The 15,468-nt window shown below is 40.2% G+C and overlaps 1 protein-coding gene across 1 annotated transcript in view; it reads right to left on the bottom strand.

Moving 5' to 3' along the window:
• FNDC3A (fibronectin type III domain containing 3A) overlaps positions 1-7,526 on the bottom strand; it is a gene marked incomplete at its 5' end in the record, with an annotated part of 103,211 nt that extends 95,685 nt beyond the window's left edge. The window contains one exon of the mRNA XM_084279092.1: positions 7,425-7,526. Coding sequence (XP_084135218.1) covers positions 7,425-7,526 — 102 coding nt within the window. The remainder of the gene's footprint in view (positions 1-7,424) is intronic.
• Between the last annotated feature and the right edge of the window lie 7,942 nt (positions 7,527-15,468).

The raw sequence follows: 15,468 nt of genomic DNA, 5'->3' as shown, positions 1-15,468 counted from the left end.
ACCCACCAAAACACCAAAAAACCCCATACAGATCTTTAGTCACCTTCCTAAAACATGAAAGATATCATCTTCTGGACATGCTTATTTGTCCCGATTGACTGTGTTAGCAACCTACAGTGACTAACTGACTTTAAATCTGATTTTCACATGTCATCCAATTCTCCCAAATGTCAGTTTCTGAAGAGACTCATTCAACAGGGGAAATCTTGCCTCAAGTACCTTGGGAAGAATCTACTGTATCAGAGACCAAAATTAATCTAGGATTCATATCACGCAAATGAAAACAGACGTTTTAGAGAGAGGAGGAGGATTACTCAGAGGTTTATAAGAATACTTTGCTCCATGAATTTTCATCCTCAATACAAGTAGGAAAGGCTATGAACTACACAGCCTTCACTTGTTACTACACTTACTTTCAGACAGCCAGTATTAAAATATATTTGGATGCTAGTATAAATTGTGCAATAAATCTGATGCTGCTCTCTGCTCACCAAAAGCAGCACAGCATTCATACATAACTATACACCAAAGAATTTGGAATTCTCACCATCTTTTCAGGATGATGGCTGCTTCTAGGAAATGTAAAGCAAGTTTTCAATGCATCTTGCAATCAAGGATATAGTTTAAATACTTAAGAGAAAACTATGATCTCAAAGGGAAAAAAAAATAAATTACCCCCTCCTCTACCAGAACCTTGCCACACAAAACCACAACACCAACTAAGACAGAACTTCACTCTTCCTGACCAATAATTGTGATTAACTCAGGTAACAAAAGGATCTAATAACCCCGAGGCATCAAAACTCACATCCTCATAGTTGTTGGTTTGTTGTGGTTTTTTTCTGTTGTTTTTTAAAAAATCAAAATAATCAACCAGTTTAAAAATTTTATGAAAAAAATTTTGGTATACAGAATGTCCCATATAAGTTTGGGTGTGTATTTTCCATTAATGGTTGCTAAACAAAAGTACTAATCAATCCTGGAAAAAGATACAGCTTGATTATCATCTTCCATAAACTGGCACTGCAGCATTACATGCAGTAGAGTTCCAATGATTCTAGTAAATAGTTCTGGTGCACTTCAAATGCTATGAAATCACTGAAGGATGGAAAAATAATTGTCAACTGAAGAACTCCTTAATGAATCTCCAAAAGGAAAAGTTAGACATATCTGCTAATTCAATAGAGCCAAAGGGAAGTTAAAAACAAACAAACAAACCTCAAAAACCAAACATCCCCCCCACCTAACAAAACAGTAAAAAAAAAAAAAAAGACAGAAGCAGTCGTGTGTGTGCTCTGTAAAATCAAAACACAGCACAATATGGAAAGCAGTGAGAATAGTTCTAACAGTGTATGTTGTTAAACAACTTAAGATCATGAAACATATGCAGTTCTAGACTTGATTTTCAGGAGCAAGGCGAAAACAAAGCAAGCTGGAACTTGATAATGTACCATATGCTTTTCAGAGACAGAAGCATCAGAACTAAAACTGAGGAAAAGAATATAGTAATGCAGTTTACATCTTCACCATAATATATCTGCTGTGACTTCACATGTATAAACAATCTGAAAACAAAAAAGGGGATTCTCAGAATTATTTCATTTGTTTTTATAACCATCTATTACTCTGCTGACTGAAGATTTCCTCCTATAACATGATAATAACAACTTTAAGATCAAAAGATCTAATATTTAAAGAAGAAATTGGTTTTAGAAATACTAACTTGCAGATTTGATGCTAAATATCCATTTCAATTCAAAGAATTTGCACTTAACAGTTTTTTAATATATATATAAAACACCCCTCCCATATTATGTATACATACACACAGAAACATATACCACCGTTATATATCCATACAGTAGGATTTTTCCAAATCCCACAAAGCATCTAAACTTCTGAACAAAATTTGGAGGATAAGCAACCAACTTCCCAAGCTAGAAGTATTTACTTTTTATCACTACACCTTGCTGAGAAATAAAGCTAGCTAAAGGTCAAACACTATGTGTTCCACTCCCCAAAGAAAAGGAAACAATTAACAGGTACTGGGCTACTTTGAGAGTGCTATCTAACTTTTTGGTAATAAAGGACACCAAGGTTACATAGAGATGCCTCACTCTGCAACCATTAGCTTTAGTGGGAAGGTGCAGAGGAGGGTCCCAAACTCCAGGGTTACTGCATATTTGTGTCAGCAATTTAAGTGGTTTGTCTTGGAATAGCACTGGGTGCTATAGAAACTTTCCAAAACAATTTATCATCAGTCTAATATCAGGAAAACAAAGTGCCTGTTAAAGAAAGTAGTTTGAACTCTTGTCTCCTCATTTTCCTCTCAATCATGAATTTACCTCCCCTCATCAAATCAGGACTCATGTAATCAAACACACATCCTTCCTGTCCAGCCTCAGCAATAATCAGTAGAGCCTCACTGCAAGTAGTTACCCTTACATAAAAAACCCTCAAGCACATGGCCTCATACCATGTTTTCTTAGTGCCACTTGGTTTCTATCAACTCCTGTGGATCTTCTCCACAATTTATCCACAGCCTTACTCACCACCAAGATACAGGGAGTACATTACTGTACGTTAAACAGTGACAAGAAAGTACAAAAGCAGTACTAGTGCACTAAACAGAGAGAGAGAGGAGCTAATGGGCTTTGCCTTTTTCCCCCAGTTTTGTCCTGTGAAACTAACAGAAGTCCCTCGTTCTGCAGGACACAGGATGAGGCAGTCTCCCATGGCAGCACTAAGTAGCATATGAACATCCACACAGTTTAAGTTCCCCAAATTTCTGGTCTGAACGCATGCATTCCTCTAACTTTGTAGATTGTTTTATTTTTAACCATGGTGGAAAGTTACAGCTTTAACCTGATCAGGCACTTCCCCTAGTTGAAGCATATGACCTTTCATCTCAACATGTTCAAATATTTGTCCGGCTATTTCCCATTTAAACTGCTAGGAGAATTTCAAGTATTTGAAATAGGTTATCGTGAAGATATGAACTGTTCTAGAAAGGTACTGAATGGTCTATAACCATTTGGTAACTCAGTTATGCAGTATATATAGAATTTAAATCACAGTATTTATCATAGTTAATCCTGGTAAGATGCAAGGAGGGGGAAATGATTTTAAAAGTCCTCAGATGTTTCACAACAGAAAAAAGACTTGCTAATTCTAGGATACAGTTAAACTAGTCTAATGTAGGAAATACCAAAATATAAACAAAATATTTCAATAAGAGTTTTTTACTAGATTTTCGATACCTTTTTCAGTCAGGACCAGCTAAAACTAGTTAGAACAGCTACAGTCTAAGCTATACACCATGAAGTACATATACATTTATTTACACAGACAAACCAGGTCTGAATTTTGATTGTGGGGACACAATTGAGTTCTGTCAGCACTACAAATTATGCTACAGACTATCCAATCCAACACCATGATGCTGTTAAAAGAGAAACTGCAGAAGTACTTTTTGTATTTTAAGGAAGTAGCCCCTATAAAATCTGTATATTGTAGCTAAGTAAAGAGGAGACTTTCAGAAAAAATGAGCAACTCCATCATGAAGGCAAATCTTCACACTCCTCATAGCACCAAAATTTACATGGGAAAAAAAAAAGGGAATACAATAAAGTATTTATAGAATCACCTGGGTTGGAAGACATCCTTTAGATCGAGTCCAACCACAGCCTAACCCTGAAGAGTCCACTTCTAGATCATGTCCTTAAGCCCTTCATCTACATGCATTTTAAATACCTCCAGGGATGGTGATTCCACCACTTCACTGGGCAGCCTGTTCCAATGCTTGACAATCCTTTCTGAAAAGAAATTCTTCCTGATATCTAACCTAAATCTCCCCTGGTGCAATTTTAAGCCATTAAAATATTCAGGTTAAAATGTTTTTGTTTTTTTTTAAATATGAAAAAGGCTCAGAATTACAATCTGCTGTAGTTAAATACATTACACTTGATTTGAAAGTATATATAATTTTCACTAGTGTACTATATAAACCAAACATAGCAAATAATTTTAAGACCCTTATATATAAATGATGGCCTGCCTGACATTTCTGTGGCCAAAGCCTTAATTGAGCAACCCTGACAGAGTAAACAGTTCTGTCCTGCCTGCATTTCAGGTATACAAGATATTTTCCATTTAGCGATGGCTTTTAAATGGCCATATGCAAAAAGGGCTTCCACTAAACTCTCCCGCCACTGAGCAAATGCATCTGCGGGTTCCTCAGGAGTCCTGTGTCAGATGTGAAGGAAGGACAGAAAATGGAAGTCATGACTTTCACCAGACACTGTGGGACACAGAACAGTAAACAACACTGTGGTATAACTGCCAGTTTTCATGAAATGAAACTGACTTTACTGTCAACTGGAGAATCTGTTCAATGCTTTCTGAAGGTTCTCTTTTTCTCTTTTTTAAAATAAACACTACCACTATCGGTTCCACTTTGGACAGTATTCTTAATAAGCATTGTGTGTTAGGGTTTTTTTTAAGCAAAAAAGGACACTGACAGTATATATGATATCCTTCCCTTAAGAAGATTAACAGAAGCCCCCACAAATCCATTACTTTGAAGAGAATCTTTGCTTGTTTTCCAGTTTTAATCTTGCTTGGCAGGAGAAAAAGAGACAACATTTTTAGGAAAAAGTATCCTCAAAATAACATTTAAGCTCATATCTGACTCAAAATTTTGCACCCTTACACAGTAAGCTTCCCAGCACGGCTTAATAAGTCTTATTTTTGGGGAAAGCAGAACAAGTAACTCAGTCTTAACTATCTTTGAAAGGTCATGGTGATTAGGGGAGGTTACCAAGTACTGGAAGAAAGCAAATGTCACTGCAATCTTCAAAAAAGGGCAAGGAGGAAGATCCAGGGAGTTACAGGCTGGTCAACATCACCTTCAACTCTAGGAAGATAAAGTGAGTAAATCTTCCTTGAAGCCATTTTCAAACACCTTAAAGGTAAAAAGGTGATTGGGAGTAGTCAGCATACACTCACGAAGGGGAAATCATGCCTGACAAACCTGGGTGGCATTCTACAATGAAAACACTAGCTGGGTGAATGGGGGGAGAGCAGTAGATGCTGTTTATCACGATTACAGCAAGGCTTCTGACACTGTCTTTAATAACATCCTCACACAGAAATTGATGAAGTACAGAGTGAACACAGGTACTAAGGTAGACTGAAAACTGACTGAACCTGCCAGTCTCAAAGGGTTTTGATCAGCAGCACAAAGTCCAGCAGGATGCCATTCACTAGTCATCTACCTCAGACTTTGAAACTGAGCCAGATAATGTTTACTATGTTCTTCAAAGACCTGGGTGACAGGACAGAGTGCACCATCAACAAGATTTGCAAATGATACTAAGTTGGGAGGAGTGGTTGATGCGCTAGATGGCTGCACTAGTGGTGCAGAGGGACCTTGAAAAGCAGAAGAAACAGGCCAGCAGAAATTTAATGAAGTTCAAAGCAGGGAAAACGCAGTTCTGCACCTGAGGAAGAACAATCCTGTGCACCAGTGCATGCTGGGGACTGATTGGATGGTAAGTAGCTTTTCTGAAAAGGAATAGGACAAGCTGAATGTTGAGTCAGCAAGAAACCCTCAAATCTAAAAAGACCAACAGGACCTGGGTTGCATTAGGAAGAACACTGCCAGCCACCTACCCAGCACTGGTTAGATATCTGGAGTTCTGTGTCCAGTTGTAGGCTCCCCAGTACAAGAACATGGGTTTACTGGAGAGAGTCCAGCAAAGGGCCACAAAGATGATGAAAGGCCTGGAGCATCTCCTGTATGAGGAGAAGCTGAGAGAGTTGGGACTATTCACCAGTGTGCGTGAATACCTCAGGGTAGGGGGAATAAACAAAACCAAGACAGACTCCTCTCAGCTTTGCCCAGAGAAAGAATGGAAGGTCACAGGCACAAATTGATACAGAGAAATTCCACTAAAGCGTATTTATTGCATTGTGGGGGTGCACTGAATATTGAGGAACAGGCTGCAAGACAGAGTTTGTGGAGCTCATTATCCTTGAAGACATAGAAAAGCCAACTGGACATTGTTCTGGATGGTTTGCTCTAGTTGCTTCTGCTTTGAGTAAGGGGAAAGCTGGACTGTCTCATCTCCAGAAGTCCCTTCCAACCTCAAGGGTTCTGTGATACATCTACAAGAATTTTTAAACAACAGTAAAAAGAAAGAATATTCAAAATTCAGGAAAAAAAAAAGCAGTGGTATGTTTAATTTTATGTAGATATGTTTTATTCTTTTTTGTTTGAAAGTTTTTAAGAAGAACATGTAAGGAAACAATAACAGTTGTCCTCTCATATGTTACAGATTACTACTTCTAAATGTCAGTATTTGAAAGAATAACTGGAAGAGAAAGCAAGTTTGGGTATTGTTTTTCCCTTTTTTTGGAATGTTTTATCCATAAATTCATTTTAAAAAAAGATTTATCAGCTCTGCATTTAAGCTTCCCCTACATTGTGAAAATCTCATTGCAGCCTAAATCTTATCTCATGAACTGTTGCAACCCATTCCCCACTCTCATTTTAGAGCTCTTTTATGTGTTTTTACTCTACAAATTAATTCCTCTTTATGATAAACAATTATTTCTTCTGCATAAAGATCAAGCTTGGGAATGACAGACTATCAGGAACTTTGCTATATGATCAAGTCCAGGCTTTTGCTATGACAGGCAGTGATCTCAGTCAATTCAGATACTGCTAACTACTTATTTTTCCCTCTTTCTCTCTTATTGGAAGCTTCTCCAGAACTGTGCTTAGCTGGGGCTTAAAGTATTCTTCCTAGGTTAAAGATATGGAGTATGCATGTTTTTTTCTCCACATTCCTTCCTCATTGGCGCTGACTTTTCTCAAGTGTTCTGAAACCACAATTATAAGTTTTTCTATCACCTTGACTGATTTTGTCTAAAAGATAAATAATAATTTTAAATATATATATAGATATATCTTGTCTGGGCAGATACTAACACACAAAAACAAGTCCTACCATTCAAGATACCTACTTGTAAGTCTTAGTCTCGAGGCCATACAGTTTTTAGCTCATGTTGTGCCACAGGTAGTAAGTTCAAACATAGGCGAAGGTCTATTACCTTTAACAAGGTCACATGGTAATATAAACATATAGCTTCCAAATTAAGACTTGAGCACAACTGCCAAGCTGTCTGGTCCCGTCCTTCTATGAAGATATTCTTTCACAAGACAGATGGGTTTTTTACAAGACAGGTTTCTTGCTTCATATTCATTACATATCTCTTCTATGCACCTCAATCTCTAAAACACATATGTGACCAACGCTGCACAAAAATACTGCAGATGAAGGTTTACTAGATTTTACAGTCAATGATGCTGTTGGAAAAAGAAAAAAATAGAAAAAAAGAAGATACTGAAGTTTCCTTACCTGTTGAGCTCCATCCCCGCTAACAATAGGGGAAGTTAGAAGAGGGATTTCACTACTTATAATCGAAGTGGTATCCAGTAACGGTGGATGTTCTGCCATCATTGATGGTACACGGATTCACAAGATCACCTGCAAAGAAAAATCACTCAGATGGTTACAACTATATAAATATTTTTGAACAATTATCCTTTAAAAAAAAATAATCAGCTGCACTTAAAAAGATTATGAAAACGGACACCTTTAGGAATTATGCTTCCACAACACTCCAGCGAAGGTGTGAACAGGAAGAGGTGAGCTGCCAGCTCCCGCGGGCCTGACCAGAGGGTAGGCCTAGGCCCCCTCTAGCGGCTGAACCTCAGAGGAAGGTACAGCGCGGCCCCGGCGCTGGCAAACCTCCGTCCTGTAGTTCTGCTTACAAACCAAGATCTTGCCTAAATTTGACTGGTACTGCTGACAAAATGCCTACTGGGGAGGAGTAGGAAGTGCAGGTGCCTTAGAACTTACATATATAGTGCTCCTGTTCATATGAACCTGGTTAAAACGTGAGAGCTACGGACAGGGACACAGGTTGTGGGGTTGGTTGGTTGTTTTCAATCATCAACTCATTTGCTCTACTATTATAACGAACAAGACATTTATTTTTGGAACAACTAGTTACTAGAAGAAGATGAAGCGAGACATAAATTAATAACAAGGGGAAAAAAATCTACAAAATCTGACATTAATTTAAAAAAGCATTACACTCAGAATTAAAGCTGTGTCATTTGGACATCCAGAGGTCCATTAACAGCTTTACCAGCAGCTAAAACTTAGGGGAGGAAGAGGTAACGTCTACACACAGAACTATAATCCTCGTAACTATATTACAAAAAAAGCCCTCACTAACATACACTGTAAAGTTATATGAAATCTGATGACAGGATAAAAAGCCACCCAGGCAAGAGGCCCATGAAAGCAGTGATCCACTTCCAACCCTGATGAGTGTCAAGTAACAGCGTAACAGAAAGCAAGATTCAGCCGAGCGTCCCCTTCAATTACATTAACAAGTCATAAGTAATGCATTTTATTATATTGTTGTGTATTAATGCTATATGAAGACTGGATGGAAAAATTAAGACCAGAAAAGCTTAAGATTACTGTTTTTCCATGCTGGAAATATGTATTGCAAGTCTAATAAGCTGCTTTTGAAGTTGTATTTGATTTTGTTTAAAAAGAAAAATGGGAGGAAAGGGGAAAAAAAGGAAAAAAAAGTCTCAAAGTTATAGTAGTCAACTCCATCCCAGCCAGGCTCAGTACACTTAGCTTGGGGGGGAAGGGGCGGGGAGAAAAAAGAACAAGATCAACAATAATTGAGAAATTTATATTTCTTAATAAAACAAAAAGATGGAAAGAATTCACTATAAGTGAATGGTAGATTCAAAATTCCCACAAGATAATCACATTTTGCATGTGAAAACAGTGTTTAACATAAAAACATGAAGATTAAGCTGAGAATAAGCTTGTACAGTATTCCTATGGCAGAACTGCCTCTCTTAGCCAGTACTTGTAGTAGCCTGGTGAAAATAATTAGGTACGATTTTAAAGTTACAGAGCCTGACAGTACTGTCACAGGCTTTTAAAGTTTTGCCTTGGTATCATCTAGCTAATGAAAGTCTCTACAACTACTTCTAAACTTCTATCACAGATCTGCTCAAAAACGTAAGACACTCATGAGTTACAGCACATAAAATTTATTTTAAACAAAAAGATACCTGATAAAATTCAAGGAGTGATACAGTCAGCTTAAGACACTGACTTGGGTTCAAAGTTCTAGACATGATATTTGGTTAACTTAAGAGTTGCTGTTACAGCTTGCTACTCAGAAGTATTCTCTAAAGCTACTTTCATCCCACCCAACTGACTCCTTTTACTTGTTTGCCCCTCTAAGCTAGGTGTTACGCAGGTGGAAACTTGTAATACAGTTCTATCAGTACAAGAAGACTCACACAGAAAAAGGACTTCACATTTTCTAGAAAATGCATTAACAAAGCACTGAAAGCCTCTCATATATATACAGGATGAGTTAGCTTTTCCAGTACTGAAGGTTGTCCTACAATAAAACTGTGAACTCAGGAGAGGCACTTTGAAGTTATTTTAGATGTTTCATTTACTTTCCTGGCATATTCTGCCAAGTTTAAAAAAATATATCTTTAGGTTAGAAGATTTTGAAACCTAACATCACCACACATGCCAAGTCATTTATACCTGATTACCCAGACTAATTAGCCTCCCAAGTAATGAGGACAGAGTTTTATATTCCTACCTTACTTTAAAAGCTTTCCCACTAATCAAAAATCCTCCCGGCTACAGGCAGTCCCCACCACTTCTGCAGGTAGCAAAGGGCTGATGAAAATTACTTGGATCATCTTTCAGGCTAGCAAGTTTGATGGTGAGCTTCCCAGGATATTGTCCAATGACCATTCAATGTGAAACAAACACGCAGCCTGGAAGCATGGGTTAGAAACAAGGCATTCCTCCTCCCTTGAGAGCTACAGACGAGCTTGCTCTTATGTCATTTCTTATCTTATAGCTCCAACTATTTTGTCCTTTTATCTACAATGTCACAGGCAGAAAGGTAATTCCAATGCTCTAAGCTATAATACCACATACTCTCAGACTAAGCTGGCTTGAATTTCCCCAGGTTTAAGTTGAATGCAGCTCATTATTCCCAAGCCTAATAGCTAGTCTCTTACATAAGAAAGCACTAACTCCTTTATCATGCATAATAACTTCTGACTGAATCCATAACTTATGATGCACTCAGGACTATCACTATTAATTAGGCATAAATCAACATATGTCTATCAAATTGTCTAATAGTGAGAATTACACATAACCCAAACTGAACAGAATACGACAGTCATGACAACTTGATCAGCCCTTCTGAGACACGATCAGCTCTGGACATATATACCATTTGGTCTCAGGTTCATTCATTCTCTTGCAGAGGTGTTTAATGATACAATTTTGGACAAAAATTAGGTTCCTACAAGCACCCGACTGCTTAGATGGGTACCCCACCTTTGGCACATGGCCTTCAGTGCTTTCACTGGGACAGAGCTGAATTCCATGTCAGGATCCTAGTGTTTGAATTATTTTTGAGATGAAGCACATTGGTCATCAGTAAACCCTGACAGGAGGTACTAGGTATGGTGTTATTCCTGACACCCTCTACAACAATAATAAAAGTGCTACCTGTCAGATTGTGTAATTAATCTAGGGAAAAAATAAATCAATGCTTTCTTGACAATACCATATTAGATTTCTCTGCAATGCCCCAGAACTAGTCTTGAAGACTAAAGGTTTAAACTCCATACCAGTGTGGGTCTACACTACATGTATCATCAAAAGTCTTCTCCCTATCAGTGGTCAAAGGGCAGCAACCTGTACAAGTCAATGATATATTCTGGTCAGGCAGTAAGACTTGGTACGTCCACCAGTTGCAGGTGCCTCTTCCTGTTAGACATGAGGACAAATAGGGATTTCAAAAAGGGAAAGCACTGTGCAGCAGAAGGAAGTCAGACAGAAGGGACAAAAGGTTGGCCTCAAAATAAGCAGAAGTGCTCAATAAACTTATCTTGCAAATAAAGAGCACTATATTACATTCAGTGCAAGGATATCAAATGGGTATAGACAGAGCTTTTAAATCAGCAAACCCAGATATCTTGCATTCAAGACTTACAGAAGAGGTCTATCTAGATCTTTGAAAAAGTCCTAGGAAAGTCTTAGAAGTCTTAAGTAAAACACGAAGTGTTGTATTAAATACTCTACTGTAAAAGGGCAAATGTTTGCCTGTTAACATTCATCTCAGACCAAACAAAATTTAGTAGATGACACTGGATGTTACTTGTGAAGAATTAAAACACAAGCACGATTATAGAAAAAAGCTTATCCAATTAACTTGATGAGAATCTTCAGGTGACAGGTATTGCTGGGAAAGGTACTAATAAGAGAACTAGAAAAACAATCTTAAACCTGATTTGGCATTACACAATATTTTTCTAACAAAACCAAAGAAAACATATTACATGGATTAGAACTGGACAGACAGACCTTAAATATTAACAGTAAATACAGAGCTGTTGAGCGTGTGCCACAGTTTAGTTTCGCTCCAGCCGGCAACTAAGCACCATCTGGTGGGATGGGGAATAGAACTGTCAGAAAAAGGTAAAACTCGTGGGTTGGGATAAGGACAGTTTGACAGCAGAGCAAAGGAAGAGGAAAATAAATATAATATTAACAAAAGAATATAAAAAGTGGGTGATAGACAATGCAATTTGCTTAATGCCCAGCCCATGCTGTAATCCCTCTTTGCAGACCAGTTTCTCCCCCTCCCCCTTATATACCAAGCATGACATCGTAAGTTATGGAATACACCTTTGGCCAGTTTGAGTCAGCTGTCCTGGACATATCCCCTCCCAGTGAAAATTAACTCTATCCCAGCTAAACAGCAGGACACCATCCACCCATTATTCTATAGCATCTGTCATGCACAGATCCTACACTTTCCAATTAATTACCACCACTCCTCCTGCCTTTGAGATATATACATATATAGACACACATAATGATATCATTCCCTCAGTCTATGGGCCATCCCTCATCCCTTCATTTAGTCCATGACTTCAGGGCAGGAGAGATGCTGTGTGCTGCTGCATGCTGCATCTGAAGCTCATGGCTGATCTGGCTGATGCGGTCCATGCTCACGGTCTACAGGCTGAAGATGTCAATTTTAAGGAAGTTGCTGGGTGCCAGTTGCTGAAGCCAGTTTTAGTTCCATCATCACTGCACTTGGCATGGTTTCATCAAAATTCATCCTTCATTAATTTGGATGATTCTTACTGTAATACCAGCAATACAGGATATAGCAAGTGTAGTAGTGACGACAGCAGCAGGGTTATTTAGCAATTAACAGTCTACAGTTTAATTCATTGTCTATTCTCACCCAAAATCAAATCCCCTTGAGTTTCACACTGAACTTCCCCATCCTTCCACATCTCCCACCAAGTACATCCAGGTCCTGGCTGGGTTTGCCTTTGCCTGAAGCAGGGATAACCCAGACTGCCTTCCTCAATTTATTTTCATGTACGCTATGGGAACTTTATCCCCTTCTACAGTACGTGGGAGTTTTGATTAGGTAGGGCCAGCTTGATTGGTAGACCCCGAGACTTAACTAGTCAGGTGACCTTTGCTAAATGTGCACCCTAATGTTAGAGGGTCCCACCACTCATTGCTCTCCGTGTAGCCTTTAGCAGCCCATTGTATCTTTTGGTTTTGCCAGAGGCTGGTGCGTGATGTAATACACATACTCAATGCCACGCTCTTTGGCCTGAGTGTCTATGAGGCTGTTTCAGAAATGAGTCCTGTTGACTCTGGGCACAGGACTTGTTTATCAAGGCCCAAGATAGTGTTCTGGGCAGTGGCATGTGACACAGAATGTGTTTCCAGCCATCCAGTGGTTGTTTCCACCATTGTAAGTAGATAGTGCTTGCAATGGCAGGTTTGTGGGTGTGTGACATAATCGATCTGCCAGGCCGCCCTGTATTTATCTCTCAGCCATTGTCCTTCATACCAGAGAGGCTTTACTTGCTTGGCTTACTGGACTTCAGTGCATGTTTCACATTTGTGGATGATCTGTGTGATTGAGTCCACTCCTCAATCACAAGCCCATCTATATATTGCATCTCTTCCTTCATGGTCTGAGGTGTCATGGGCCCAGAGAGCTATAAATAATTCACTGTTATGTTGCCAGTCCAAATCTGCCACTTCAGTCTTAGCAGTCTGATCCACCTGCTGGTTGTTTTGATGTTCCTCCATGGCCCAACTCTTGGGTACATGGGCATCTATGAGATGTACTTTCACAACCAGCTTCTCCAGCCAAGCAACATTATCTTACCACAACAGGGCAGCCCAGATGAGTTTTTGCCTCTATGCTGCCAGTTTCTCTGCTTCCACTTAACTGCCCCCACAGGGCATTCATCACTATCCATGAGTCAGTACAGATACAGATCACCAGCCACAGTTCAGCAATGTCTGAAGTTACCTGGCCAGTTTTCACCTCTGCAAACTGGCTTGATTCACCTTCTTCAGCAGCTTCTGCAACTCACTGTATAGGGCTCCATACAGCAGCCTTCCACTGCTGGTGCCTTCCCACAATGAAACAAGACCCATCGATGAACAGGGCATATTGCTTCTCATTGTCTGGCAGTTTATTATACACCAGGGCCTCTTGAGCATGTCACCTCTTCCTCTAGTGACATTGTGAAATCTTTGCCTTTTGGTCAGTCCATGATCACTTCCAGAATTCCTGAGCGACTAGGGTTTCCTATTCGAGCCTGCTGTGTGATCAGTGTGACCCACTTGCTCCACTTAGCATCAGTTGTACAATGTGTAGAGGTAACCATCCCTTTGAGCACCCAAGTCCACCATGAGCAGTCGGGGTGCCAGGAGGAGCTGGGCTGCAGCTCCAATCACTTCCAAAGCAGCCCAAACTCCTTCATACACTGCCAGTATCTCCTTTTCAGTTGGAGTGTAACGGGACTCAGACCCTCTGTAGCCCCGACTCCGAAACCCCTGGGCTTGACCTCAAGTCTCCCTTGGTGCTTTCTGCCTGAGACTCCAGGTAGGGCCATTCTTCCCAACCATGGTGCAGAGCACATCTACATGTGGTCCTGCTCGGACTGGCCCAAGGGATACTGCACGGACTATTTCTTGTTTAATTTGTTCAAAGTCTTGTCATTGCTGTGGGCCGCCTTCTTCTGGGTCACTTGATGGGGGGGGGGGCTTATAATCAGACTGTAATTTGGAACACACGTCCTCCAGAGTCCCACAACACCTAAGAAAACTTGTGTTTCCTTTTTGCTAGCCAGTGTTGACAGAGCTGATGTTTTGCTGGTCACATCTACTGGGATGTGACAATGTCCATCTTGCCATTTCATTCCTAAAAAACAGATCTCCTGTGCTGGTCCCTTGACCTCACTTTGGAAAAAATGTCTTTTAGAAGAAATGACTCAAAGGCAACTTCTTCTGTGTTGCCCCATATAATAATGTCACCAATGCACTGCAGGTGTTCCGTAGCTCCACCTCATTCCAGAGCAGTCATGTCAGCCAATGGCAAATGGTGGGGTTGTTCTCCACCCCTGGGGCAGTCAATCCCAGAGGTATTTGATGCCCTTCCAAGTGAAAGCAAACTGTGTCCTGTACTCTGCTACCAAAGGGATTGAGAAAAAAATATAAGCGATTACCAGTTGTGATGTACCACTTGGCTGCCTTTGATTCCAGTTTATATTGAAGTTCCAGTGTGTATGGCACAGCAGGGCTCACGGGTAGTGTGACTTCATTCATGCCATGATAGTCTGCTGTTAGTCGCACTCGCCCTTGGACTTTCACACCAGCCACATGGTTCTGTTAAAGGGTGAGTATATTCTGCTGATCGCTCTCTGACTCCCGTAGATGAATCAGCTCATGGATGGGAATCAGGGCATCTCAGTTGGCATGGTACTGTGCACCACTGTGACAGCAATTGGCACCTGTTGTTCTTCAGCCTTCATCCTCTGAGAGACCAGGCAAGGTAGACAGCTGTTCAGTTTCCTCCATCTCCAAAGCACCTATGCCAGAAGCCTACCAGTACCCTTTTGGGTCCTTGAAATACCCTCTCCAGAGGTAGTCTTTGCCAAGGATGTATGGAGCCTCTGGGCCAGTCACAACAGGGTGCTTTTGCCACTCACTCCAAGTTGGACTCACCTCAACCTCTACTACTATCAGCTGTTGGGATCCTACTGTCATTCCAGAAATACAGATGGGTTCTGCCCCTTCACAGCTTGATGGTATCAGGGTATGCTGTGCCCTGGTGCCTACTACAATCTTATACTCCTGGGGGTCTGGTATGCCAGGACATTGGATCCACACAGTCCAGTAAACCTGTTTGTCCTTTTCTTCCACCTAGTTGGAAGCAGGGCCCCTCCAATCCTACCCATCATACGATGACTCAGAAGTCCCTTCAAGA

The sequence above is a fragment of the Gallinula chloropus genome (genome assembly GCF_964237585.1).
Source record: "Gallinula chloropus genome assembly, chromosome: 1".
NCBI classification, from domain to species: Eukaryota; Metazoa; Chordata; class Aves; order Gruiformes; family Rallidae; genus Gallinula; species Gallinula chloropus.
The sequence above is the reverse complement of the archived record's forward strand: the minus strand, read 5'-3'. Positions and strand labels throughout refer to the sequence as shown.